This window comes from Brassica napus, chromosome A1 (assembly GCF_020379485.1).
Source record: "Brassica napus cultivar Da-Ae chromosome A1, Da-Ae, whole genome shotgun sequence".
In the NCBI taxonomy this organism is placed as follows: Eukaryota; Viridiplantae; Streptophyta; class Magnoliopsida; order Brassicales; family Brassicaceae; genus Brassica; species Brassica napus.
The window spans coordinates 2,300,107-2,327,769 of NC_063434.1; the positions used below are offsets into that span (position 1 = coordinate 2,300,107).

Genomic DNA, 27,663 nt, shown 5'->3' on the forward strand with positions numbered 1-27,663 from the left:
ATGCATTAACTCCATTGATGGAGAATTGATTAAGGATTAAACATGATTCATAATTTGACTTAAGCATAGGGTAATAAAATGTTACATAGAAACACACCACTCACATAGCCTCATAGACAGTCTAGTTTAGTTTGGTTCACTGGTTTTAGAATCAGCATACAAAGTTTTCTCAAGCATAACTGAATTAGCTAGAAGAAACAAGTTGTTTCTCTCTGTGCTTCTGAACAAGTGCTTCCAGCTTCTTTGCCTTCTCTTCTCCATCTTTGAAATGTACTCTTCTTCCATGTCCTTTTTTATAAAAACTCTCCATCAGAATACAACAATCTTCATTAAGTAAAGCAGATACAGGACATGTAGTAAAATTGCACTAACCCGGTATCACCCAATTGAAATCCAGCTTGATCAATCTTTCTACGCTCTCGAGCTGGAGAGGCACTGCCAGAGACCAAGAATGATTATCATTTGTAAACAGATATATTCAAAAACATTTACCCAAAGAAGTTCAATAGATTGGTCTTTACATGAACAATGGTTGTACATCTCTATAATGCTCATTCCAGATTCGTACATAGTTAGATGGTCTCCAGTGAATAATGCCTTGAGAGGTTTATGGAACAAGCACACTGATCCCTGTAGTTTTGTAGAATACCAAGATCATAGTGAAATTCCTTTTTAACAAAAATTGAGCATTTGTTTTTTTTATATATGTTATTGCAGGTTGGACAGACTTACTTCAGTGTGACCGGGAGTGTGTATAAGCTCGACATCTTCATAGAGTCTCCATGGTCCACTTCCTTCCAGCTTTAACTCCACATCAGTGGTCGAAGGTTGGACCTAACAAGATCCCATTATTGTCACTAAAGCTGGATTTAGTAACGAAATTGTTTCTCTAGCCAGTTTTCTCACATTCATCCAAACACATAATCAGCCAGAGATCTTTGTAACTCTCCAAGGCTTTTTCTAAGAGGATCTAGATGCTGAAGATCTTATCAAGAAGGAAAAAACTTTAACAAGAGGGGAGTGATAAATTCAAGCACATACATCTTCAGAATGCAGAATTCTAGTACACTTGAATCGATCTGCCCATTTCTTGTGATCCGCAACATCATCCCTGAACAATGAAGTAGTTTATCCTTGTAAGAGAGATTACAAGAGAAAACATGAAAATCTACTTTTGGTGTTATCAAGTCTACCTGTGTGTCAAAAACATGTAGCGAACACCACCCATCTTCTCAATCTTCCCAGCAAGTTTCTCTATGTACCTGGGACTGCAGCACACATCAAAGCGTGAAAGTATCAGTTGTGTGAAGTTAATTTACAAACCAAATTATGTCAAGAAAAACATTGCATCCACAATGTATAAGAATCCGTGATGCCTTCAAGGATGTATATATGTATGTACCTATCAACAAGTATATTCCCCTCATGATGAAGTATCAAGTAGGAAGTTGCTCCGAAAGATTTCTTGGAATGAAACCCACAATGAAAAACGCCCTGAGCATAATACAAATCTCGAAACTAATCAGCCTCAGCGAAAGCAGAAAGCCAAAGAGAAGGCAACATCTAAGAACAGTGTAGTATTGAAGTTTGAGCTCTCAGTGCAGCTGAATCAGTTAAGAACTTAAGATTATTGTATCCACAACTACTCAAAACCTGGAAACAAACTCTTTCAAAATATTTACGAGGTTTTACGATTATCTACAAAGAGTTAATCAGCTTGCTAATAATCATCCTAAGGAAAAAAAAGCTAAAGGGATGAGAAACTACAGGCAGTTTGTCTTTGTCCAATGCAAGTGGAAAGGTCTCTTGAGCTTCCCCAATGTCAGTAGGCGGAGTTTCAGTGCGAATAGAGCCAGTGGGGCAAGACAATAAGGCCTGAAAGAAACAAGAAACCATGACAACCTCAGAGAATTTAGTTCAGAAGTCATCTAAAAATGGAAAGTAAAATAAAGTGAGGAATAATTTCAAAAAAATCATCAATGAACTATCCATCAGAGATAAAACTGAGAAATAAGACGGCACCTGAAGAGCGTTCAGCCTTTCTTCCTTACAGGTTGGTTGTTTAATAACCGCAGACATGTTGTCCACTCTGGTGAACACTTCCTGTGAAGATAAAGTAAAACAAAAGGCGCCTATGAACTGGCTGAACAAATGTAAATGAACAAGTGAATTTCTGCTCTCGCAGCTGCTTGGGACTTGCCAACTAACAACTATAACACGAACATTTCTGTTCTAGTGTACATGTTATTGGCAGACAAGACAAGAGTTGTGAACAACAAGCCAGGCTAACCAAAACTCAGCGTTAGTATTAGCCTTCTTCGAGATCAAGACAAAGACACCTACTTCCCCATACCCAACTTCGAAAAATCTCCAGCAACTTCACACTACCAATTTAACTGACCCCAACCTCTTAAATCATGACAAGTATATGGAACTGTTCATCAATATTCATAGGACCACCAAAGGACCCACAAGTCCTGAGCTTTCTACAAGTTTCGAAGAATTAAATCTTACCGGAACCATCCAACGACAAGTATCGCAATCAATACAAGTACTGTCTGCAGAGAGAGAATGAGACCGTTATTGATCTCTCTTTGTTTCGATTAGCAGCCAACAAAAGAAACAAACTTTACTTACCAACATAAATATCCCCTTCTACGTTCTGAGTGCGTCGTCTAGAGTTCCCATAGCTACTCACTTGAGCTGCTCTAATAGATCCAAACGCTCTCCTTCCCGTTGAAACCAAAGAGGAAACTTTCGATGAAAAGATCTGTTCTTTTGATCCAAACTGATACGAGAACGACGAAATCACGGAGGACGAAGCACAAGCCATGACTGTTAGTGGTAGCGACTCTCGTTTCCTCTCGCTCTGATCTTAGCTAAAAGTGTAGAAGAAAGAGACGTAGACGCAAAGCTTACTTCATCTCCAGCTTCACAGTGTGGAAAATATTATTTAAATCTAACTTTGACTGGAGACGACGACCCGGTTTAATTACTATTGATTTATTTTGGTTTGTTTATATTCAAACCGGTCTCTAATTGAACCACGATGCGACACGTGAAAGCTTCAGGTAGGCATGGGCGTTCGGTGGTCCGTTTGGTTTCGGTTTCGGTCCAGGTAATTCGGATTTTCAGATTTTCGGTGTTATACTCATAAGTACCATTCGGTTTTTACTAATTATCGAATCGGATTCGGTTCGGTTCCTTTCAAGTTCTGTTCGGATCGGATTTAACCAATGTTTAAAATCGTACAAAAATATATTTTTAAAAACTTTGAAAATTGGCCATAAAAATTTCAACATAACTAATTATTTACAAATCTAATTAAAAATTAGTTAAAATATCTAAATTAACTAAACAATATTCAAAATAACAAATAAAACAAACTACAAAAATATTTTGAATACTCTAAAATATCTAAATCACCTTAATATATATAAAAACATTATACATATTTAACTAATTTCGAATATCTTCGGATTCTAATTCGGATTTTGGTTCGGTTCGGGTTATAATCAAAGTTCAAAGTATTAAGCTCATAAGTCCCATTCGGATATTTTTGTAAAACAGTTCAGATTCGGTTTCGGTTTTTCCAGTTCGAGTTAAGGTTGGTATTTTGGGTTGAGTTAAAAACGCCCTGGCCTAGCTTCAGGTCTATTCTTTGATTCGGTTTTGTTTATAACTAAACCGGTCTTTAATTGAACCACGATACGACACGTGTAAGCTTCTTCCTCATCCGAGCCAGGTCCTCTCTCTCTCTCTCTCTCCCAATCTCCATCTCTGATCAGATAACGAATCTGAATCACAACAGATCTAACCTTCCCGCGTCACTGATCCTTTTCTCTTTCTCCCGATGTTTAGCGTGGAAGAAGGAAGCAGCGGAGGAGACGGCGGGTCCGAGATGGACGACGAGTTAACCGGAGACGGCTCCACGTCCTCCTTGTCGCGTTGGGTCTTCGACGAGAAGAACGATTACGACGAAGACTACGACGACGACGACGACGGGTACGACGAGCGCCAGCACGGCGACGTGGATTCCGACGAGGAGGACGACAATGTGGAGCAGCGTTTGATCCGTACCAGCCCCGCCGTTGACTCGTTCGACGTGGACGCGCTCGAGATCCCTGGAGCTCAGAAGAACGACATCGAGGTCTGTGAGTGCCTTCTCTGTGTGATCTGATTATACGTAAGCTTAACCCAAGTGTTTAATTAACTTTGAAGGACTCAAGCTTAGGGAGGAAGCTCGTACTTGCTTTGCAGACCTTAGGGGTTGTATTTGGTGATATTGGGACTAGTCCCTTGTACACGTTCAGTGTCATGTTCAACAGATCTCCAATCAACGACAAGGAAGATGTGATCGGAGCCTTGTCATTGGTTATCTACACTTTGTTATTGCTCCCTCTTGTAAAGTATGTGTTTTTCGTTCTTTGGGCTAATGACGATGGTGAAGGTATATTCTCTTTTTATTCCACTATCTTGTTGAAGGATACGACTTAATATGTGGTAATGAATTGCAGGTGGTACTTTTGCTTTGTATTCGTTGATCTGTAGGCACGCGAACGTTAGCCTTATCCCGAATCAGCTTCCATCAGATGCTCGCATATCGGGATTTGGTTTGAAGGTTCCGTCTCCGGAACTTGAGAGATCTTTGATAATAAAGGAAAAACTTGAGGCGTCAATGGTGTTGAAAAAGCTTCTTCTGATTTTGGTTCTTGCCGGCACTGCTATGGTGATTGCTGATGCTGTTGTTACGCCTGCAATGTCAGGTATAGGAAAAAAGGGTTTTGTAAGACCTTGTAATGTAGTCAGATGTGTATGAAGTTACATGTGATCTTCCTCTAACTATAACCTCTTTTTGGACGCAGTAATGTCTGCTATTGGTGGTCTGAAGGTTGGAGTTGGTGCTATAAAACAAGGTAACTTGTAATGTAGTTGACGGCCATCAGCTTGTGACTAAGAGATATGAAACGTTCTCGTGTCTGGTCATTAATTAGAAACATAAATCTTCTCGTTACGAGTGATTAGTCACCACTTTTCTGAATAAATTTTAATTGTGGCTCGATTTGCAGATCAGGTGCTCGTGATATCAGTCAGCTTTCTTGTGATCTTGTTCAGTGTACAGAAATATGGAGCCAGCAAATTGGGGCTTGCTTTGGGTCCAGCTTTACTTCTCTGGTTCTTCTGTCTTGCGGGAATTGGGATTTACAACCTTGCTAAATATGACAGCAGTGTCTTTAGAGCTTTTAATCCTGCACACATCTATTTCTTTTTCAAGAGAAACTCTGTTAATGCGTGGTATGCGCTTGGGGGCTGTGTTCTATGTGCAACTGGTAAATTTCTATTTCATATTCGGGGAATAGACTTTTAGAAGCATAAAATATATTGACTGAATTTCTTCTAAATGTTAAGTCTCATATTATACATGCGGATCTTGTCTCAGGTTCGGAGGCCATGTTTGCAGATCTTAGCTATTTTTCCGTTCACTCGATCCAGGTAGTTTAAAGAGATAGAGACTCATTTTTGCTTCTGTTCATCTGAAACTTTTGATTCAGTGTTAGTATTTATATGCAGCTTACTTTCACCCTTCTGGTGTTACCTTGCCTCTTGTTGGGTTATTTGGGTCAAGCCGCATACCTTTCTGAAAATTTCAGCCATGCTGAGAATGCTTTCTTTTCGTCAGTTCCAAGTAAGATCCGTTAGATTCCCACAGTACGTCAAAGATAAACAAGAGTATTCCTTCATTTGCTGGCTTGATTATTCGGCTCATTTCAAATTTCTAACTGTTTATCACTCTTTGTTTTTTTCAGGTTTCATATTCTGGCCCGTCTTTCTCATTTCTAATATTGCTTCCCTAATTGCCAGTCGTGCAATGACAACTGCCACATTTACATGCATCAAGCAATCAATAGCACTTGGCTGTTTCCCCCGTCTTAAAATCATTCACACTTCAAAGAAATTCATCGGACAGATATATATACCGGTTCTAAACTGGTTCCTTTTGGTGGTGTGCCTGATCGTTATCTGCTCTATCTCAAACATCTTCATGATTGGAAACGCATATGGTAATATTCCCTTCTCATAGCATCTGGTTTGCGGCAAAATTGGAAAATTTGTTTGAAACCCATTTTAGTTACGTCACAACGTATTGAAAACTAAGTTTATGCATTTAATCCTGAACATATTGTTGCCTTTGGTTTTGGATTTTGTATCTCCAGGCATTGCAGAGCTGGGGATTATGATGACTACAACAATTTTGGTGACCCTTATCATGCTTCTTATCTGGCAGACAAACATCATAGTCGTGTGCTTGTTTGCAATTGTTGCCCTAGGAGTCGAACTGATGTTCTTTTCATCAGTTTTATCAAGTGTGGCTGACGGAAGTTGGATAATCCTTGTTTTTGCTGCAATCATGTTTTTCATCATGTACGTTTGGAACTACGGGAGTAAACTGAAGTACGAAACCGAAGTCCAGAAAAAACTACCAATGGACCTACTGCGAGAACTGGGTAGTAATCTTGGTACAATTAGAGCACCCGGTATTGGTCTTCTTTATAATGAGCTAGCGAAAGGAGTTCCAGCTATATTTGGTCATTTCTTAACCACACTACCTGCGATCCATTCCATGGTCATCTTTGTGTGTATAAAGTATGTCCCTGTTCCAAGCGTGCCTCAGTCTGAGAGGTTTCTTTTCAGACGTGTCTGCCCAAGAAGCTATCATTTATTCCGCTGTGTTGCCAGGTAAACAAAGCTTAGTGATTTTCATGTGGGAAGTAATTTGTTTTTATAATATTTCCTTTCTCGTGTTTAAAACAGGTACGGATACAAAGATGTGCGGAAGGAAAACCACCAGGCGTTTGAGCAAATTTTGATTGAGAGTCTAGAGAAATTTATAAGGAAGGAAGCGCAGGAGCGTTCACTTGAGAGTGACGGAGACAATAATACGGATTCAGAGGATGACACGACTCTGTCCAGAGTTTTGATAGCACCCAATGGAAGTGTGTATTCGCTTGGAGTGCCTCTCTTGGCAGAGCACTTAGAGTCATACATGCGACCCTCGGAGAAAAGGAGCAGCATGGATTTTGGCGCAGGTCCTTCAAATGAAACACCAGCGCTGGATGCGGAACAGAGTTTAGAGAAAGAACTGTCGTTTATACACAAAGCGAAAGAGTCAGGGGTAGTGTATCTACTGGGACATGGGGATATAAGAGCTACGAAGGATTCTTGGTTTCTGAAGAAGCTGGTAATAAATTACATGTATGCTTTCTTGAGGAAGAACAGCAGGAGAGGGATAACAAACCTAAGCGTTCCGCATTCTCATTTGATGCAAGTTGGAATGACTTATATGGTGTAAACCGGTTTCTGTGAGGATCTGCAAGCACACCGATCAAGCAAATCTCATGGAGTAGTCGAAGAGCACGAAAGAACACAAACCAACTCGGGTGAGAGATTTTTTCTTTTTACACACTGTTTCATAAATGTTTTTTGGTTATAAAAGTATAGGAGAAACGAGATGATTATTTTTTTTGTTTTGAGGGTTGAGATATGATTATGTGCTTGTTCTTTTATTGATTGATTTGTCCTGGCTCTTACTGGGTATTGTATTTGGAGTTGTATAATAAAAGAGCTTTGGCAAAGAGTTTTCCGTTTGGGGCTGTATGGTTGGTTCTTCATTCCCCAATTAGTTTTTGCTTATTCACTATATTTGTACAAAAATCACATTCCAGTGGTCTCAAAGGCAGTGACTTAAACACAAAAGCCAGTGAGAGTGTCTTGAATGTGTTATTGTGTCTATAAGTTACAAGTTATAAGCAATGGTCCTCAAATTATTATCTTTGTTTTGGTCCTCTTATAAGCTCAAATAATTAAAATGAAGAAAAGTAGAGAAGGAAAAAGAAATCTATCTCTGCAAAAAGTATCCCTCAATATAGCTGAATCCTCGGTTTAAGAGCTTTCCTTCAACCTTGTATTCTCATGTGGTTGCTTTGTTCCTTCCTTTGGTTCCCATTTGACATTTTTGTCTTCTCGGTTGGAGAAGAATCTGTACCTCAGAAGTAAAGAATTAGTCATGACGCCAAGAGAGCTCACACCCATGAGAGCCCCCGCCATTGATGGAGTCAACATGGTTCCAGTCAATGGCAGCAACACTCCAGCTGCAACTGGGATCCCTACCTGTATATGTTTTTAAAAACAAGAGACATTCACTCATTAGAAATTTGCAACCAATAAGATTAAAACATGAAAATGCAAATGCAGAACAACTTACAATGTTGTATCCGAACGCCCACCAAAGGTTTTGCTTTACAGTCTTCATGGTTTGCCGGCTTAGCTCCATTGCATCAAGCAACTGCGTAGAAGATATGTAACTAACTATTAACTACATGTGTCCAAATTCATGATATAAAAAGGAACACATACAACCGTTGATTCAGTAAGAAAAATGCAATTTCATATAACCTGCAACTTTATGCACCACTTATACATCATGCAACTAGATGAAAAGGAATAACAACACTATTAAAGATGTGCTAAAGTTTCATTATAAGTTAACTTCAGTTTGTATGTTGCTGAACTACATCACTACTGTAAGACAATATCTAGTTCTTAGTATCTTCCTGAAAATAAACAAGTAGTTGCGTACTATCACGTCTCACATCTCATGGCATGCCGTCAAACTAAGGTAATCTCCAGGAAATACCATATATCAAATCAATACGGCATTGACTATATAACTTGAAGTAGTAATCAGTCAGAGCTGCACTTTATAGAACAATAAAATGAAAAAGGTATAAGTATTTTGGGATTAATATGACAAACCTGTGTTAACCGATTGCCCATCAAGACAACGGGAGACACCTCACTGGCTGCTCCTGCACCACCACCCATCGCTACTCCAACATCAGATGATGCCAGAGCAGCAGCATCGTTTATTCCATCTCCCACCATTGCAACGATGTTCTTATTCTTCTGAAGTTCATTGATAAACTTCTTTTTCTCTGCTGGTTTAACTCCTGATATAACCTGTATAATAAGTTAGGATCAGGTACTGTGTTTTGGCACTTCACTATCATCAGCTCCTATGCAATTTTGAAGGAGCTAAGGTGATTTTCAGGAGCTCAATCCATGGAGAAAAGAACATACCCTGTCTTGAGGAATACCAACAACAGATGCTACATAGTTTGCAGCACTCTTCTTGTCACCAGACAACATGTACACATCAATCCCCTGTCGAGTCAAATTCTCAACAACTTGTGCAGCATCTTCCCTGATCTTATCTTCAAAGCGAATGACTGCAGCAAGTGTATTATCCACCCCAATATACACAACAGACTGGTTGTTGGATTCATTCTCTTCAGATGCATTCAATAAGTTCCCAGTGGCTCCATGTCTGCATTGAGCAAAGCGTGAATTCAAAAGTGAAGGTTATGTCAATTAACGACTAATACAAATGAATGAACAGATTATACCTCTGAACCCACTCTAGTGTCCCAACTGCAACCCTCTTGTTGTTGACAATAGCAACGGCGCCAGACCCTGGTTCCTCAGTAAATGTTCCATCCTCTGCCTGCAGTGATTGAGTTCATTAAGTTCATACAAACAAGGGAAACAAATATCATTCACAGTCCTACCTTCATAGTTTGACAATTATGAGCCCGGGCTGCTTTAACTATCGCTTTCCCAACAGGGTGAGTAGTGTTTGACTCAACAGCAGCAGCTAACGTCAGAACATCAACTTCTGACCAAGTATCATTCAAATTATGCCTGCGTAAGAACAATGAGATGTCACATCAGATGTTTATCATTCAATTTTAGAGAGAGCAAAGAGCCTAACCTTGAATCTTCAGTAATAATAACTTCAGTCACAACAGGGTGTCCCTTTGTCAGTGTCCCAGTTTTGTCAAAGACAACAGTATCAACGGAGGAAAACTTTTCAAGAATATCACCACCGCGAAGAAGTAAGCCTCTTCTTGCTCCTAATGACGTACCAACCTAAAGCATATATCAAGCTATTCAACATCTTACTCTGTCGCATCCATAATAGAAAAAAAGCTTTTTATTCAGTAGAAAAATTACCAGCATTGCAGTTGGTGTAGCCAACCCAAGGGCACATGGACAAGCCACAACCTAAATCCACATAAAGGTCTGTGAGACAGAATAATTACTAAAAGACAAACAAAAAAAGAGGAGAACGGTGATCATAACACTTATGTTATACCAGAACGCTGCAAGATAGTTGGAGGGCCAAAGAGATTGGACTCCCGTTATGCAAAGCAGAGGGAAGAATATGTCCACCAAATAGATTCCAGAATGTAAATGTAGCCGCAGAGATTGCCATCACTCCATACGTGAAGCGCCCTGCGACCTGTATTTCCCACAAACAAAGATTAGTCCTGAAATGACCCTAAGAATTGATAAAAGGAAAGAGAAAAGAGACCTTGTCAACCAACTGTTGTACGGGTGCTTCTCTGCTTTGAGCCTCTTCAACCATACGAACAATGTCCCCAACTGCAGTTTCACCCCCTGATCTATGCACTTCGACGGTAAGAGTTCCATTCAGGTTTATAGATCCTGCGGCAACTTGACTCTAGCCCAAGAGAATTTTTTAACAACAAAAACATGAGTTACATCCATAAGTTAGTACCAAAAGCAGAATAATTGTCTAATGTTAATGATATGTATAATATGTGCATAGAGACAACAACAACAAAAAAAAGTCAAAATGATATTATTCTTTGTCATCTAGTTGATGCTAACATATTAAATATAGATAGGCATGGAATAGAAAATTACCCCTGCTTCTTTTGTCACTGGCAATGGTTCACCTGTGAAACTTGACTCATCAATAGCGCTTCTACCTGACTTGACAATACCATCTGCTGGAACTCGATCCTGCGTGAATTAGGCAAGCATGTTAATGCGTCAAGGACACTTTGCGTTAGCAGGGAAACAAAATTTCTAAAGTTGTAGCATGCCATTAAACATGGGAAATAACATCATACAATGCATGAGTAAATGAAAATTATTTTCTTCTTACTCCTGGTAGTATGACGACTAGATCGCCGACAGAGAGACTATTACAAGGAACCTCAACAGTTGAGTCACCATCAAGTAGAAGGCGAGCCTTTGAAGGCAAAACACTCAGAAGGCCAGTCATATCACTGGTGGCTTTTATTTTAGCTCTCTGTTCAAGATTCCTTCCCAATAACACAAAAGCTATTAACATAACTGGTTCCTCAAAAAATGTCTTCCATCCCTGGATGATGTCAAAACAGCTTTATAATATCAGCCACCAACCACAAGGAGCAATAAGTTTTAAAAACTCCAACAAGAATAGTTAATTACCAATTTTGGAATCAAGGCTGCAAGGGAGCTAACACTAAATGATGACATAGCCCCAAGACCAACTAGCGTGTTCATGTTGGGAGAACCTTTTAACAGGCTTTTGAAACCATCAAGTATTAGCTGGCGACCGGGACCAAGCAACGTAAGCAAACATAAAGAGACATGGAACCCTGTTGAATGGACTGCGTGGAGCCAGGGAGCCTTCACACCAAGAAAGTGAGTTAAATGGCCAACTAGGCATACAGCACACAGAGCCCATGAAACAGCAAGCTCGCGTCCTGTAATCAAGACAAGAGACTATACGATCAAACATCAACATCCAAAAATAGCATATCAGTTTAGGGGAAACATTCATACCACTTTGTTTTAAGCGAGCCTGCTTGTCTTTTGTTTTTGATTCGAAAACTTTGAAGAAATTCTCTGTCACCAAATCTGGAACAAAGAAACATATTTAGTACTCATACCAAGAACGATAGCAATAATCTAAGACAGGAGATAGCAAAAGAAACTAAACACAGTACAAGATCACAACTACAGAGTTATCTAATACTAGTTGAGATAAAAGAAAACAAAATCTTAATACACCATCAAGCACATACTGAATCATCATTATTCAAATGAGACCGAACCCTCTCACCTCGAGGAGTAGACTCAAAGCCACAGTTGGTGAGATGATTAGCAAGAGCCTCGCCTAAAGTCTTTTGCCAGTCAGGTACACTTTTGGCTTCAGGTACAGGCCACACTATCGCTGTCTCCGTGGTGAGATTAACACTAGCAGTAGCAACTTGTGGCTATACAACAAAGAGAAAGAAAACAAAATAATCAGACAAAGCAAGTTCTAAAGAAACATAACAACATGAGTTTTGGTCTAAAAGGCTGCTTACTTGGCTTTCCAGAATTTTCTTCACACTTGCTGAACAACCACCACATGTCATCCCCTTCAATCAAGTACAACATCAACGTTGTTAAACACAACAGTCTTGAGGTGAATTTGAGTTCATCAAGAGAGATAGGAGGAACTTACTCCGACATCGAGGATAATGATGTCTGAAGACGGAACAGAGACGCCACCACCCAACTTCGCCTTTAAATCACCACTCTCCGATCCTCCTCCTCCTCCTCCTCCACCACCGCTTCCACCGTTATACCCTCCAATTCCACCACCACCACTAGAGATACTCCTGAAAGACGGAGACGAGCTAGACAAGCACTGTAAACGACGCCGTATCACCGGCAAAACAGCAGCTCCCAAGCTTCTATAACAAAGCGAACTCGACGAGACGATTCGGCTCGCGCGAAAGCAACCAAGACTACGCGAAGCGGGAGAGGAGCGAGCGAGCAGCAGAGGACGGAGATGCCTAGCGCCGGAGAAGTGGCGGTGGAGAGCTTTGGAGATAGTGAGGAGAGGCAACGAAGGAGCCATCGCCGTGATGGTTGAGAAAGCGGCGAATGTAGACTCCATTGGAGGTGGCTCCTCTGAGCCTCTAGTTTATCTTTTGTTGTGATGTCGGGTCTGAAAATCGATTACAGCTTTATGGGTTTGTCTAAAGTTTATGTCTTTTTGAGTCAAAATCTTACAACAGAATGAACAGACTTTTCGTGGTAAAGATTGACTCTTTCTTGCAGCCAGCCAGACTAGTTATATGGGTATTGGGTTTGGTTCCGGTTTGATTCTTTGGTTCATCGATTTTAAAAGTTTAAGATTCATTTGGAAAATTAAAAAAATTGGTTCGGTTTAGATTTGATTATTTCGGTTTTTAATTTAGTTTGGATAGTAAAATTAAAAACCGACTAATATTCAAAATAATTTTAGTTCCATTCAAATTTGGATTCAATTCCAGTGTTTTTTGTTAGTTCTAGTAAAAAATTAAATTCAAAATTTTTTAAATTAAATCTCAGATTTTTTATGATTTCAGATAAAAATTTAAACGATTGGATAAATTTTAATATTTCAGACAAAAATAATCATTATAGCTCATTTTTAAATATTTCAATTTGTAGATAATTTTTGTAACTTATTTGACTATTTTAAAACTAAAATATAATTAATATTTTTTATGTATGTAAATTATATCACAAAAATTCAAATCCATTTAGTTTTTAGTTCAGTTTTAATTTTCCGGTTCTAAAAATATAAGATAAGTCGACAAAAAAAAAACTCTGAAACTTTAACTGATTTACCAACCGGTTTATCAAAGCATAACCAAACACAAAAGCATAACCAAACACAAAAAAAAAAAAAAAACCAAGTGTTTTACTTCACTAGTCCACAAGCCAAACTTAACAGAGCCTCTCTATACACATCATCATATCATAATTAGGATAAAGGCATTGTCCTCTTGTGTCCTCTATAATCCAATAGACGACAGAAGGCTCCCTGAACTTAGCCTTCTCTTACGCAGACGCTCAGCGATGACGAAGGCAAGCTCCAGGGACTGAGAAGCGTTGAGCCTCGGGTCACAGTGAGTGTGGTAACGCGAGCTTAGATCGTTGTAAGTGATGGTGCGCGACCCTCCAACGCATTCCGTCACGTTCTGACCCGTCATCTCTAGATGGACCCCACCAGGGAAGCTTCCTTCTTGATCATGCACGTCGAAGAAGGCTCTCAACTCGGCCTGAGATAATAAAATCAATAGGTGCAAAGAACATACGAGCTGAATGTTTTAATGTATGTAAAAGATTTATTTACCCTGATTGCATCGAAGGAACGAGTTTTAAGCCCACTTGGAGCCATGATGGTGTTGCCGTGCATTGGATCACTAACCCAAGTCACAATCTGACCGGCTCCACGTACTGCTCTGATCAAATGAGGAAGCTTCACCCTCATATTCTCAGCTCCCATTCTCACTATAACTGTGATCCTTCCAGGCTTGTTCTGTGGGTTTAGTATCTCTATCAGCTCCACCAGTTCACTTGGGACCATCTTATCACTCGCCTGGTTAAAAAAAAACACAATGATGAGGAAACTTAATAGTACTCCCTCCGTTCCACAAAGATAATATAGATTTTTTAGTATTTTTACGCATTAAAAAAACACATTAAATCACTATAATAATTATCAATTTTCAATAACTTTTAATTAAATAAAATCAATTAATTTTCTTGAAGTTTACAATCTTTTTATAGAAAACATAAAAAAAAATCTATCTTTTGTGAAACAAAACTTTTTTCTTAAACATCCATCTTAATGGAACGGAGAGATTTTATATTAATTATGTACCTTGATTCCAAGGGGGTTAGCAATTCCCCTCAAGAACTCAACATGAGCACCGTCGAGTTGGCGAGTTCGTTCCCCAACCCAAACCATGTGAGCAGAGCAGTCATAGTAAAGCCCAGACGTTGAGTCTTCTCTTGTGAGCACTTGCTCATAAGGCAGTAGCAAGCACTCGTGAGACGTCCAAAACTCAGTAGTGGTCATGATCGGGTGTGCATTGGTAAGTCCAGCTGCGTCCATGAATCCTAAAGCCTCATCAACTCTATTAGCCAATTCACGGTACCTGTTCCATCACAACAACAACAAAAACAGCTTCTGACTTAAGCAAAGCTTGTCTCCAAATGATTTAACACAAGTTTATAAGAGCTTGAGTAAACCTGTCGCCCTGTTCACTGTGTTGGCTGAAATCAAGATTCCATTCGCTAACTCTCTCCATTGCTGCATAACCACCAGTAGCAAATGCTCTCAGGAGATTCAAGGTACCCACAGATTGTGTATACGCTCTGACCATCCTATGAGGATCAGGAATCCTAGATTTCTCATCGAAAGCATCACCGTTTATGTTATCTCCTCTGTAACTAGGCAGCTTCACACCATTTTTCTCCTCGAACGGGTCTGATCTCGGCTTCGCAAACTGACCCGCCATTCTCCCCACCTGAACACACAAAACCCATCAAACAAAACATAAACTTCTCCACAAACAAATCAACACACACACATAAGACTAAAAACAAAGCAGAGTTGAGTGAAAAATCAAACCTTTATAACTAGCATCTGCACACACAGAAGACTCAAAACAAAACATAGGTGAGTGAAAAATCAAACCTTTATAACTAGCATCTAACCACACACACACACACACACACACACACAAAACAGAGTAGAGTGAAAAATCAAACCTTTATAATTAGCATTTGACCACACACACACACATGACTTAAAACAAAACAGAGTTGAGTGAAAAAATCGAACCTTTATATAACTGGTATCTAACAACACAAACAAGACTCAAAACAGAACAGAGTTTGAATGAAAAACTGAACCTTTATAACTAGCATCTAACCACACACACACACACACACACACACACACAAAACAGAACAGAGTGAAAAATCAAACCTTTATAATTAGCATCTGACCACACACACACAAGACTTAAAACAAAACAGAGTTGAGTGAAAAAATCGAACCTTTATAACTGGTATCTAACAACACATACAAGACTCAAAACAGAACAGAGTTTGAATGAAAAACTGAACCTTTATAACTAGCATCTGACCACACACAAAACTCAAAAACAAAACAGAGTAGAGTGAAACAATCATACCTTTATAACTAGCATCTGACCACACACACACAAGACTCAAGAACAGAACAGAGTTGAGTGAAAAATCAAACCTTTATAACTAGCATCTGACCACACACACACAAGACTCAAAAACAAAACAGAGTTGAGTGAAAAAATCAAACCTTCATAACTAGCATCTGACCACACACACAAACAAGACTCAAAAACAAAACAGAGTAGAGTGAAAAAAATCAAACCTTTATAACAGGCATCTGACCACCGAACATGAGAACAACACCCATCTGAAGAAGAACCCTGAAGGTATCCCTAATGTTATCAGCGTTGAACTCCTTGAAACTCTCAGCGCAATCACCTCCCTGGAGCATAAAGGCTTGACCCATAGCGGCTTGACCAAGCTTCTCCTCGAGCTTCCTCGCCTCTCCAGCGAAGACGATGGGAGGGTAAGAGGAAAGCGTCTTTAGAACAGAGTCGAGATCCTTCTGATCCGGATACTCCGGCAATTGCAAGGCCTTCATCGATTTCCAGCTGTCTAAGCTCCATTTAGCCGGACGGGAGGGGGGTTGTGGAGATTTCTCGGGGTCGGTTGAGTGGACGGCGAAGACGGGGGAGAAGGAAATCGGACGGCGAGGAGGGGGGCGGTGAGGGAGGAACGATTTGGTTGGGAGGGGAGAATAAACGTTGAGAGTCGTCATCATCTCTGCTTTGAGAGGAGGATAGAGCGAAAGAAAAAGGTGAGATTTTTAATGACGATAGAAAAGTAAACACATCTGTTTTATAGTATGAAAGAATATTCTAATGATATTTTGTAAATACCCTGTAATCTAGGAAGATCTTAATTACATGTAACTAACTCTCCTTTATACGTAAGTGTATCAAATGATGAATAAGATAACGAAGTCTTACGATATCTTCTGTATATTAATCTTTAAGCATTACGATATCTTCTGTATATTAATCTTTAAGCATTACAACATTTTTCGTAGCCGCGTGAAAAAATAATTTTTAGAATTGTTAAAAAAATAAAAAATAAGTTGTTACATATAAACATATATTAAGCTTTTTATTAAAGTAACTATCGAATTAATTAGTAATATACAAAAAAATATTTTTTTATTTCTTTAAATAAAAACTACAGAATTACCTAATATGATTAACATATATATGATAATTAATGATTATGAATAATATATATTTGATAATAATTTTTCTAACCTTTCACTTTTTTGTTTAATTTTATCCTATTAAAAGAAATTAAACCATCATATTTTGAATTTTTAAAAATGGCCATAAATTACTAAAAATGGTAAAAATCTCACATTTAAAATTTTGTGATCAAATGTTTAACTTTTTTTAAGCAAAATACAAATGATCATATTTCGTAGGGGTGGACGTTCAGATACACGTTCAGGTTCGTATCAGGTATTTCAGTATAAAGTTATAGAACCCATTCGGGTATTTCTACATTCGAGTCGGGTTCTGATATTTTAGGTTGGGTTTGGATATTTAAATATTGAAGAAAAATTAAATAAATTATTCATTGTTTAAGTTTTTTGTATTTAAAATATATTTTATTTTAACTGGTTTTCTAATTTTTAAAATACTAAACTATTAGTAGGTTAGAAAGATACTAGTTTAGTTGTTTTTAAAATTTTAGATGCAACTTTTGTCAATGCAAAAAAACAAGAGTTTGATATGTATTTTAAGTGAGTAGCAAATAATTTTGTCCATAATTATATGTATATTATCTAATTTTGAGCAATGAACATTATTAATATAAATATTTTAAATAAAATGAGAGAAGTAAACTAGAAATATAGGGTTAATTATACTTATGTTTGGTTATCTTCGCATATCCATTCGGGTTCGAATATTACCCGTTCGGATTCATATATTGCTCGAACTAGTGATATAAGTAATTTGTTTTGTTGTTCTTGAATTAGATGATTTTTAGACCAAGCTGGTAAATATATGCTTGACAGACATTTATATTTCGAATTTGCACTTACATTCCATAACAGCTTGATATATTAGATATGAACACTAACTTGCTAATATAGTTTTCTGGTGATTTTGTTTTTCAAAATTTTGAATCTTAGATATGTATCTAGTGTGAAACTAATTTTTATAGATGTCTATTTTTTTAAGTTGACACTTATGTAATTCACTGAATTCATAGAAGAAAGTAAATAAGAAAACTTAACTCATATCAATGAAACAATGACAGGAACGAAAGCAAAATTTTATAGAGGTAGAAAATGAAATCACTTATGGAGAGTCAATAGTAAACAAATCGAGAGCATGAAACCTAATCTCATTTCGTAATTATACAATCGATGTTGCCTATTTAGTTATGGTGATTTATGTTAGCCGCAAAACTTAATTTCATTTTGTGCATATGAAATCTTAAAAATAATTAAAATGATATGTAATATGTTAACTATTCAACAACGATGATATATTTAAAAGATCAACATTTGTATTCGTCATTATATAATCGATAAAAATTGTAATGTTGTAGAATATTAAAATCATTTAATAAATAAAAATTATTATAAAATCTTACTGAGCGCATGCGCGCGGATTATCATCTGGTTTTTCATTATTATGTAAGAAAAGTATTAGCCACGTGTCGTGCATGTAGCGAACACATCTGTGTGAGACAGAGGGTCACCACTGGGTTATTATCTTCTTCATCGTCTCTCTCTAAAGCATCATGTGACTGTTACAAAACTTTAATGTTAGTGTTAATGGCAGATCCTTTGATGGTTCTTTCTCTTCAACCTCCTCCGTTTCTCATCTTCTCTTCTTCTTCTCTTAACCGTCGATGGGGTTTGTCTCGGAGTGGGATTAGATTCTCTGTTCCTGAGTTCAGATTGTCTTCTCAACTACAATTGTCTAATTCTACTTCACCTTCACAGTCTTCTTCTTCTTCTACTACTGCTCCGGATAAGCTTGATCTCGTGTCTAGCACTCGTAAGCCTTGCTTCCTCTTCTTCCTTTGTTCTTTCCTACTCTCTCAGGACTCAGTCTAGTGTCTTTGAGACTGTTTTTTTGTTTATAAACTTTGGTTCTTTTGAAGTGTCTGAAGCCTCAACTTCTAGATTATCAAACATATGTAGTTTCTAAACATCTGAAGATGATTTTTGAAATTTAATAATGAATTTATAATTATACTTGTTTGGATCTGTAGAGCTAAAGGATGGGAGCCATGTCTTCAGATTCGGAGATGCAAGTGAAGTTGAGAGGAATCTTGAGAGTGAAGAAAAAGCGAGATGCTTTGAGCTAGAGAAGAAGCAACATGCTAAGATAGCAGAAGAAGGAGTGAAAGATGGACATGCATTGGTAGATCTAGATCCTGTTTCTGAACTGGAGTCTCCCAAGGAAAAATCTGCTGTGAAGAAAAAAACGGTGAAGTCTAGTACTGAAACAGTTTCTGAGAAAGAGGAGAAAGCTGTGCATGCGAGTCTCAGCAGTGTGATCAAAATTAAGGATCGTAAAAGGGTTCGTTCTCCTGTTAAGAAAAAGAAAGAAACGTCGAGTACAGTGGATGTTTTGGGGAGTGGAGATGAAGTTGAAGCTAAAGTTGCTAACTCTATAGTTAGTGTAGCAGAAGCTATTCCTACTAGCTCTACTGAAGAAAAAACCAATGAGAATGTGGAGCCACTTTCTTCTGAAGTTATGGAGAAAGTCTCAGTGAATGAAATAAGAGACTGTGAGACAAATGGTTACAATCAAATCACTGAGAGTCGAGTGGAGGAGCAAGCAGGACCAGGATCATCTAGTTCACAACATGGCTCGCAGTTGAATGATCTAAAGGAAGTTATTAAGGTTTCTACCGTTGAACTTGATGAGAATTTGGAAGAGATGGAAAACCTGATGAAGACTTTCGAAGCTGAGGAAAATCTTGTCGTTGAACCAACAGCTACAGTTGAACTTGATGTGTCTCCTGATGAACCAGTTGTTGTGTCTCCTGAGGAAAATCTTGTCGTTGAACTTGATGTGTCTCCTGATGAACTAGTCGTTGTGTCTCCTGAGGAAAAGCTTGTCGTTGAACCTACAGCTACAGTTGAACTTGATTTGTCTCCTGATGAACTAGTTGTTGTGCCTCCTGAGGAAAAGCTTGTCGTTGAACCAACAGCTATAGTTGAACTTGATGTGTCTCCTGATGAACTATTTGTTGTGTCTCCTGAGGAAAAGCTTGTCGTTGAACCAACAGCTACAGTTGCTGTGACTCCTGATGAACTGGCTGCTGTGTCTCCTGATGAACTAGTTTCAACTTCCGAAGCAACAAATCACAGCGTTGAGGAGACTGCTGAAACGCCTGTAGTTGATACGTCTGAAGTGGTGAGTCCTAATTCTAAATCATTGAGCAGTTTTAACTTTGAACAGTTAAAAAAAAAAGAGACATCAGAGAGTGTCTTTCAACAGAATCTAGTGCCATCACACTAATTAGTTTTCACTCTTATAAGGAAAATGAAGGAGAAAATGTGGCTTCAACCATAGAAGATGAAGTATCTGTGATTGACACTAAAAATGATAATGGTAGCATATCTAAAACTGTCAATGACACAAATGATGAAGATCTCCAACTTCCCGAACCTGAAACAGCCGGTCTTCAACCCATTGAAGTGGCTTCAGACAGGTTAGTAAGTGATATATTTTACTATCAGACAGGTTATGTCTTGTATATATACATATTTACATGCAAGCATGTATATGTATTTGAGTAAAATTCATACCTGGCTAGGATTCATATTGTTTTACTGTGCTTGGGTGTTTGACATCTAACATAGGGAAGAGATTGTGTCCAAAGCATTTTACTTGGAATCTGGTTCCGCTTCACTCCAAAACCCCAATAAGGTACCTGTGATTCCTTCTGTTTGCAGTTCACTTGTTTTCAACATGTACAAGTAGTTGTTTTACTATCACATTGTGCATTTCATTAATTCACACAATCTCCTTTCAAAAATCTTACAATTTTGGATAATTTGTGACTATGATTTGACCCTATGGCATATTTATATTATTGTTAACACAGCACAATAAAGAAACAAGTAGCTCTAAATTTTTAAATACTTAAAAATTATATTATATGGTTAGTAATGTAAAAGTAATGATGTCCAGGCATTGGCAGGTCGGGAAGATGCTTATTTTATCTTTGAAAACAACTGGCTAGGTGTTGCAGACGGAGTCTCTCAGTGGTCTTTTGAAGGTACGTTTAAAGTTTCCAAAACACTCACTTGTAGCTGTTTCTTATCGACTGTATGTGTATGCTTGGTTCATCTTTCAGGAATCAGTGAGGGGTTGTATGCTCAAGAACTCATGAGAAACTGCCAGAAGATTATCTCTGATGAAACTGCAGAGATATTTGATGATCCAGTTCAAGTTCTTCATAGAAGTGTTAATGAGACTAAGTCATCTGGATCATCCACAGCCTTGATTGCTCATCTTACTAATAATGTGAGGCTTTTGTTAAATAGACAATCCTTTTAAGTGATCATAACTGTGCGTTGTGATCATGTAAAACTACTTTGTAGGAACTCCACATTGCCAATATTGGAGACTCAGGATTCATGGTTGTCAGGAACAGAACAGTATTGCAGAAGTCGTCTCCAATGTTTCATCATTTTTGTTTTCCCTTGCACATCACACGAGGCGATGATATCCTAAAACTTGCAGAGGTACGAGTTGCTTATTACGTCAAGCAATGTCAATCATGTTTCCAAGTAGCAGACATACACACTCTTGAATAGTTTATTTAAATATATGCTGTCTTCTTTCACACAAACTACAGGTTTACCATGTGAATCTAGAAGAGGGTGATGTTGTCATTACAGCATCTGATGGGCTCTTTGACAACTTGTATGAGAAGGAGATTGTTTCAATAGTTTGCAGGTTACTGGAGCAGGGTTTGGAACCTCAGGTTCTCAATGCTCTACATTATTACATCAATTTTGTTGAATTGTGTTGATTAATATTTTTTTTTTGTAGCAGAGAATAGCAGAGTTGTTAGCTGCAAAGGCACAAGAGGTGGGGCGATCTGAGACGGAGAGAACGCCATTTGCAGACGCAGCTAAAGAAGAAGGACATGATGGATACAGAGGTGGTAAACTTGATGCTGTTACTGTCATCGTTTCACTTGTAAAAACTGTCTCTATCTAAATTAAATATGCATCTTCCTCTCCACTGTAAATAAAGAGAGATATTATAATACACACCATCTTGTTGGTTTCTCTATCAATACTTCAATACTATTTTATTAAAACAGAAGCAATTTTTATCTACTTACAAATAGTCTAGGTTGGACCATTATATTTAATTATATTTTCTATTATTTCTACTCATATCTAATTTAATTGTTAAATATACATCGTACCTAAAATTAAGGAACTAACTAATTTATTATTTTTTAGACTAATGAATTTAATTTACATTAATTCAAAATTCAAATAACTAATCAATTATATTTAGTTATTAATGTAATAAATAATTATATATATATATATATATATATATTCATTTGTATATATACAACTATATATTAATTCAAATGCAAAAAAAAAAATTGTTCAAAACCCTCACCAAATACATAAAAATATAATTATTATATTTAGAGTATTAAAATATATATAAATATATATTATAAAATAAATATTAATAGAAATTATATGATGGAACATGTTACTATTGATAGTTTAATGAATATATCTTTTACGGGTTACTCAAACAGATATGTAATATATATATCAAATATAAACTAATTGAACAAATATATTAACACAAATATATCATAAAACATTACATTAACATAAATCGAAGCCAGAGAGTAAGAGTCAATATTTTAATTGTTAAAAAATATAATTATATATATAAATTATAAAATTAAGAACTAAATATAATAAAAATATATCAAAATTAAAATAATAAATATTTACATTTCTAATGCGAATAATGAAATTAACTTTTAAATTTAAAATAAGCCATAGACAAAACATCAAAAAGTATCTAATAATATGTGAATAACAAAAGTAAACTAAGTAAATAAACAATTGTATTTTTTGGCAAACGTAAATCATTAATTTGTAATAGACGTATACACATTATTGATGCTCAAATCTATTTTATTTTTAGTATGCATCCACTCAAATATTAATCCATTAACAAGATGAAATTTTAGTTGGACTAAAATTGTATTAAACTTGGAATATCAATTTCATAATATATTCTCTATTCATCTGAACGTTCATGAATATATATTACAATACTCTAAATATAATATTAAACCAAACTGGATTACATATTGGGTCATCTATCAGTTCAACCGATAACCAGATCTTGGGTTTTAGCGGTTGTTACGGGTTTTATAGAATTTTTAAATAACAGTTTTTTTTTTTTGAAAACTAAAATGGATTATATATGAACCATCGAATTTGGCAATTTAACTGCGGGTCGGGTTTCAAAACATTGAATATAATGTTTCATTTGTAATATCTAAGTGTAGATACAATTAAAATACAAATTTATTTGATATATATTTGAAATGTTTCGAAAATAATCCCGCGCTTTGAAAGCGCGGATCAAAATCTAGTTCTTTAATTGAAAACGATGTACAATCATGTAAAAACTGATTACAACTAAGACGTGGAACAGAACATGATCCAGTGAACATAGCTAGGCTGTTTCATGCTTCCAGTTAGGGCTGGAATTTAGGACCGGACCCGCCGAATCAAACCGCTCTAAAATTTGATTTTTGGTTCTATTGGATAGGTTATTTTGGTTTTCTTATTTCTGGAAAAAAATTATATCTGAACCATACCAAAAGCCGGCATCGAACTAACTAATTCAAACTGAATCAACAGAAATTAACCGAAAAATAACTGAATTTATCAGAAATTTTACACAAATATAATCCAAAATTTACCTACATCAAATTTTACACAAATTTAAGCAGAATTTTCAAAAAGCAAACTAACCGAAACTGAATTTATTTAGGATGGTTTTGGTAAATTTTATGTTGAACCGAACTACGTGAACTGAATAACCCAAACTAACCGAACACACAGTACTACATCTAGTGCTAAAATAGACTAACCAATCTCAAGCGCAACAAACATTGGGCCGGGTCCAGATACTGAAGCCCTAAAACCAACACCTCTCTCTCTCTCTCTCTCTCTCTCTCTGTCTTCGAGCCTTTCAGACAAGACAGAAAGATGAAGTCTTTACTGAGAAACGCCACAACCTTAAACCCTAACACCAAACTAACAACAACAAAGCTCCTCCCTTTAATCCACCAAACCCTCACCAAACCCTTCTCCCAATCCACCACCATCCCCACGAAACAAGACCGAGTCCGCGACCACGCCTACGACAACTACATGGAAGTCGAGAAAAAAATCCGCAAAGTCGTCAAGTTCCACTCCCTCATCCTCTCTCAGCCCCAACACACCATCCCAATCTCCCTCCTCGACACTCTAGCTCGCCGCCTCGGCCTCGGTTTCAAGCAGCACGAGCCTGGCGCTTTCCTCCTCAAGTTCCCTCACGTCTTCGAAGTCTACGAGCACCCTGTCCAGAGAATCCTCTACTGTAGGTTAACCCGCAAGGCTCTTGATCAGATCCGTGATGAGCAAGAAGCTGTGGTTGCTCAGATACCAGACGCTGTCACTAGGCTGAGGAAACTCATTATGATGTCCAACACTGGTCGGATCCGTTTAGAACATTTTAGAATCGCGAGAAGCGAGTTTGGTCTCCCTGAAGACTTTGAGTATTCTGTGATTCTGAAACATCCTGAGTTCTTTAAGCTCATTGATGGAGAGGAGACTAGAGATAAGTATATAGAGATTGTTGGTAGAGAAGAGAGTTTATCTCGTTGCGCTATAGAGAGAGTTAGAGAGTTTGAGTATAGAACTAAAGGAATAGACGCAGAGGATGTTAGATTCTCCTTCCTCGTGAACTTCCCTCCAGGTTTCAAGATTAGTAAGTACTTCCGCATCGCTGTCTGGAAATGGCAGAGGCTTCCTTACTGGTCTCCCTACGAGGACATCTCCGGTTACGACCTGAGATCCTTGGAGGCGCAGAAGAGGCTGGAGAAGAGAGCTGTTGCGTGCATCCACGAGCTGCTGTCCTTGACTGTGGAGAAGAAGATAACTCTCGAGAGGATCGCTCACTTCAGGAACGTGATGTGTTTGCCTAAGAGGCTGAAGGAGTTTCTTCTCCAGCATCAGGGGATATTCTATATTTCGACTCGAGGGAACTACGGGAAGCTTCACACTGTGTTTCTGAGAGAGGCGTATAAGAGAGGGGAGCTTGTGGAGCCGAATGAGGTTTATTTGGCTAGGAGGAAGTTGGCTGAGCTTGTGATGATGAGTCCTAGGAAGGCTAAGGTTGATGGTGAGCTTGTTAGGTACAGGAACAGATTTGATGATGATGATGAAGATGAAGATGAAGATGATAGTGAATGAGATTGTGGAGGGTCACTCATTGTTGTGTGTTGATTTGAATTGAAGAAAGATGCCAAACAAGATAAGCTTACTTGATCTGCAAGATATACTTTGGGCTATTATCTTTCTCATCAGCAGAATATTCTTTAACTCAGATTCATAAAAACAACCTGGAATATTTGTTTCTTGAGTCCTATGGTTTAAGCTAAGAATCCTCTTACCTGTCTACTTATGTCAAGTAAAAAAAAATATTCTTTCTTTGCTTATTTATGCAAAAAAAGTCCTTTTACGCAGTCAATATAAAGACAATTTCTTTGTAATAAATATCTTCAAACTCATAAATGTCTTTGGTCTCTGTCGTTTTCCATCTTCATCATCAGCATCACGTGATTGGCTAATACAAAACTTATTCTATCTTTATTTTTTATTTCACCTCACTAACCGTGAAGAATGGTGAAAATGAATGTTTGTTTGATGATTCTGTTGATGGTGATGTCTCTGGCTCTGGGGTTTTCGTCGGCAGTTGACTTTAGATGGAGGAAAGGTGGGGGATTCTCTGGTAGATTCACCAGAGGAGCTGGCGGCTCTTCGGTTGTGTTCCCAGTTCATGGCAACGTTTATCCTCTTGGGTAAGTCACGGTCTCTCATTTCAGAAACGTTTTGTGTTTTTTTTCTTTCTTAATCCTTTTGGTTTTGGGACAGGTATTATAATGTTACTATCAACATAGGACAACCACCAAGACCTTATTATCTTGATCTTGACACTGGTAGTGATCTCACTTGGCTCCAATGTGATGCTCCTTGTGTTCGTTGCTTGGAGGCACCTCATCCACTTTATCAGCCTAGCAACGATTTAATCCCTTGCAGTGATCCATTATGCAAGGCGATGCATATGAATGGTAACCATAGATACGAGGCTCAAGAGCAATGTGACTATGAGGTTGAGTATGCTGATGGAGGGTCTTCTCTCGGTGTACTCGTTAGAGATGTCTTCTCGTTGAACTATACAGAAGGTCTCCGTCTCACTCCACGTCTTGCTCTCGGGTATATATAATATATCTTTGGACCGACAGTTTTTTTTTTTTTTAGTTTAAGGAGTTAGTTTTCCCTCATTGGAGTATTTTTGTTTTGTTTGTAACAGATGTGGATACGATCAAATCCCAGGGGCATCGAGTCATCATCCTCTAGATGGAGTGTTGGGGCTTGGTAGGGGGAAAGTAAGCATTTTATCACAGCTTCATAGCCAAGGTCATGTCAAGAATGTTATTGGTCATTGCTTAAGCAGCTTAGGTGGTGGGATTCTGTTTTTTGGCGACGATCTTTATGATTCTTCAAGGGTCTCTTGGACATCTATGTCCCGCGAAAACTCGTAATTTTAACATCTTCTCTTTGTTAACTATATTGCTCTCTTCTTGCTGTAATAGCATTTGTTTTCTCTATCAGAAAACACTACTCTCCTGCGATGGGAGGGGAGCTTTTGTTCGGGGGAAGAACAACGGGGTTGAAGAATCTATTGACAATATTTGATAGTGGCAGTTCTTACACTTATTTTAACTCCAAGGCGTATCAGGCAGTCACATACTTGGTAAGGGACTTGTAAAAACACCTTAGAATGTAAAGAGAGAAAACACTCAATGATTATTGTTCTTCTGTTGGTAGTTGAAGAGAGAGCTAAGTGGGAAACCGTTGAAAGAAGCAAGGGATGATCACACGCTGCCTCTGTGTTGGCAAGGACGTAGACCGTTCATGAACATAGAAGAAGTGAAGAAGTACTTCAAGCCTCTGGCCTTAAGCTTCAAAACCGGGTGGAGATCAAAAACTCTGTTCGAAATACCCCCAGAAGCTTACCTCATCATCTCTGTAAGCAAAATCTTCTCTTAGCAGTCTCTGACTTTTTTTAAGTACAATGCTAAAAGTATTGGATGAAATGTTGCAGAGGAAGGGGAATGTATGTTTAGGAATCTTGAATGGCACAGAGATAGGTCTCCAGAACATGAACCTCATCGGCGATATATCAATGCAAGATCAGATGATAATCTATGACAATGAGAAACAATCCATTGGGTGGATCCCAGCGGATTGTGATGAACTTGCTTCACTACAAGCTTCTGCTGCTCAAGTTTATGAATATTGAGAATAATGCTATAATACACAGTTTATAAAATCCTTGGTAAAGAAAAACTGAGATGTAATAGATAAAAGCTTCATTGTTGTAGTTGTATACACATATTGCCAAACTGAGATGTATTAGATAACTTTTCTTATCTGAATCTGAATTTGATGTTGTTTATAATTCATTGTGTCTAAAGTTTTCTTTTTTTCATTGAATTTATTCAAACCTGAAAGATACAAAGTGAGATTTT

At 37.8% G+C, this 27,663-nt stretch overlaps 7 protein-coding genes across 8 annotated transcripts; 4 read left to right on the forward strand and 3 right to left on the reverse strand.

Moving 5' to 3' along the window:
- Positions 1–29: 29 nt before the first annotated feature.
- Positions 30–2,930, reverse strand: LOC106438540. Its single transcript, XM_013879739.3, has 11 exons — positions 2,638–2,930; positions 2,515–2,558; positions 2,023–2,103; positions 1,768–1,875; positions 1,403–1,494; positions 1,194–1,268; positions 1,042–1,111; positions 733–834; positions 522–630; positions 373–435; positions 30–288 (listed from the first exon to the last, which is right to left on the reverse strand). Exons 1-11 carry the CDS (start codon positions 2,831–2,833, stop codon positions 185–187), a joined length of 1,044 nt encoding a protein of 347 aa, XP_013735193.2. The 5' UTR covers positions 2,834–2,930; the 3' UTR covers positions 30–184.
- Positions 2,931–3,748: 818 nt separating this feature from the next.
- Positions 3,749–7,643, forward strand: LOC106441979 (potassium transporter 13). Its single transcript, XM_048779570.1, has 10 exons — positions 3,749–4,150; positions 4,222–4,450; positions 4,518–4,766; positions 4,866–4,916; positions 5,070–5,330; positions 5,441–5,493; positions 5,572–5,686; positions 5,808–6,062; positions 6,216–6,738; positions 6,814–7,643. Exons 1-10 carry the CDS (start codon positions 3,854–3,856, stop codon positions 7,349–7,351), a joined length of 2,571 nt encoding a protein of 856 aa, XP_048635527.1. The 5' UTR covers positions 3,749–3,853; the 3' UTR covers positions 7,352–7,643.
- On the reverse strand, positions 7,638–12,950 carry LOC106438538 (copper-transporting ATPase PAA1, chloroplastic). Its single transcript, XM_048779565.1, has 17 exons — positions 12,365–12,950; positions 12,225–12,278; positions 11,978–12,131; positions 11,698–11,772; positions 11,341–11,618; positions 11,033–11,251; positions 10,789–10,887; positions 10,433–10,582; positions 10,214–10,360; positions 10,072–10,122; positions 9,830–9,987; positions 9,627–9,759; positions 9,465–9,562; positions 9,139–9,385; positions 8,815–9,018; positions 8,264–8,344; positions 7,638–8,169 (listed from the first exon to the last, which is right to left on the reverse strand). Exons 1-17 carry the CDS (start codon positions 12,800–12,802, stop codon positions 7,942–7,944), a joined length of 2,814 nt encoding a protein of 937 aa, XP_048635522.1. The 5' UTR covers positions 12,803–12,950; the 3' UTR covers positions 7,638–7,941.
- A 546-nt stretch (positions 12,951–13,496) lies between these two features.
- On the reverse strand, positions 13,497–16,629 carry LOC106438537 (phospho-2-dehydro-3-deoxyheptonate aldolase 2, chloroplastic-like). Its single transcript, XM_013879735.3, has 5 exons — positions 16,100–16,629; positions 14,932–15,209; positions 14,561–14,837; positions 14,030–14,275; positions 13,497–13,955 (listed from the first exon to the last, which is right to left on the reverse strand). The coding sequence occupies exons 1-5, from the start codon at positions 16,556–16,558 to the stop codon at positions 13,689–13,691; spliced, it is 1,527 nt and encodes a 508-aa protein (XP_013735189.2). The 5' UTR covers positions 16,559–16,629; the 3' UTR covers positions 13,497–13,688.
- Positions 16,630–18,544: 1,915 nt separating this feature from the next.
- LOC106438535 (probable protein phosphatase 2C 62) lies at positions 18,545–22,147 on the forward strand. Of its 2 annotated transcripts, none has more exons than XM_013879732.3 (9): positions 18,545–18,836; positions 19,054–20,207; positions 20,333–20,505; positions 20,657–20,723; positions 20,988–21,075; positions 21,154–21,323; positions 21,401–21,544; positions 21,658–21,786; positions 21,858–22,147. In XM_013879732.3, exons 1-9 carry the CDS (start codon positions 18,599–18,601, stop codon positions 22,023–22,025), a joined length of 2,331 nt encoding a protein of 776 aa, XP_013735186.1. In that variant the 5' UTR covers positions 18,545–18,598; the 3' UTR covers positions 22,026–22,147. The 2 variants fall into 2 exon arrangements, with proteins under 2 accessions (XP_013735186.1, XP_013735185.1); XM_013879731.3 differs by having other exon boundaries at positions 18,552–18,836; positions 21,855–22,147.
- Positions 22,148–24,023: 1,876 nt separating this feature from the next.
- Positions 24,024–25,655, forward strand: LOC106438534 (protein ROOT PRIMORDIUM DEFECTIVE 1-like). The gene has a single exon (XM_013879730.3). The coding sequence runs from the start codon at positions 24,074–24,076 to the stop codon at positions 25,319–25,321; it is 1,248 nt and encodes a 415-aa protein (XP_013735184.2). The 5' UTR covers positions 24,024–24,073; the 3' UTR covers positions 25,322–25,655.
- LOC106438533 (aspartic proteinase Asp1) lies at positions 25,601–27,593 on the forward strand. Its single transcript, XM_013879729.3, has 6 exons — positions 25,601–25,929; positions 26,003–26,344; positions 26,442–26,669; positions 26,744–26,885; positions 26,960–27,160; positions 27,237–27,593. The coding sequence occupies exons 1-6, from the start codon at positions 25,751–25,753 to the stop codon at positions 27,432–27,434; spliced, it is 1,290 nt and encodes a 429-aa protein (XP_013735183.2). The 5' UTR covers positions 25,601–25,750; the 3' UTR covers positions 27,435–27,593.
- The last annotated feature ends 70 nt before the right edge of the window (positions 27,594–27,663 follow it).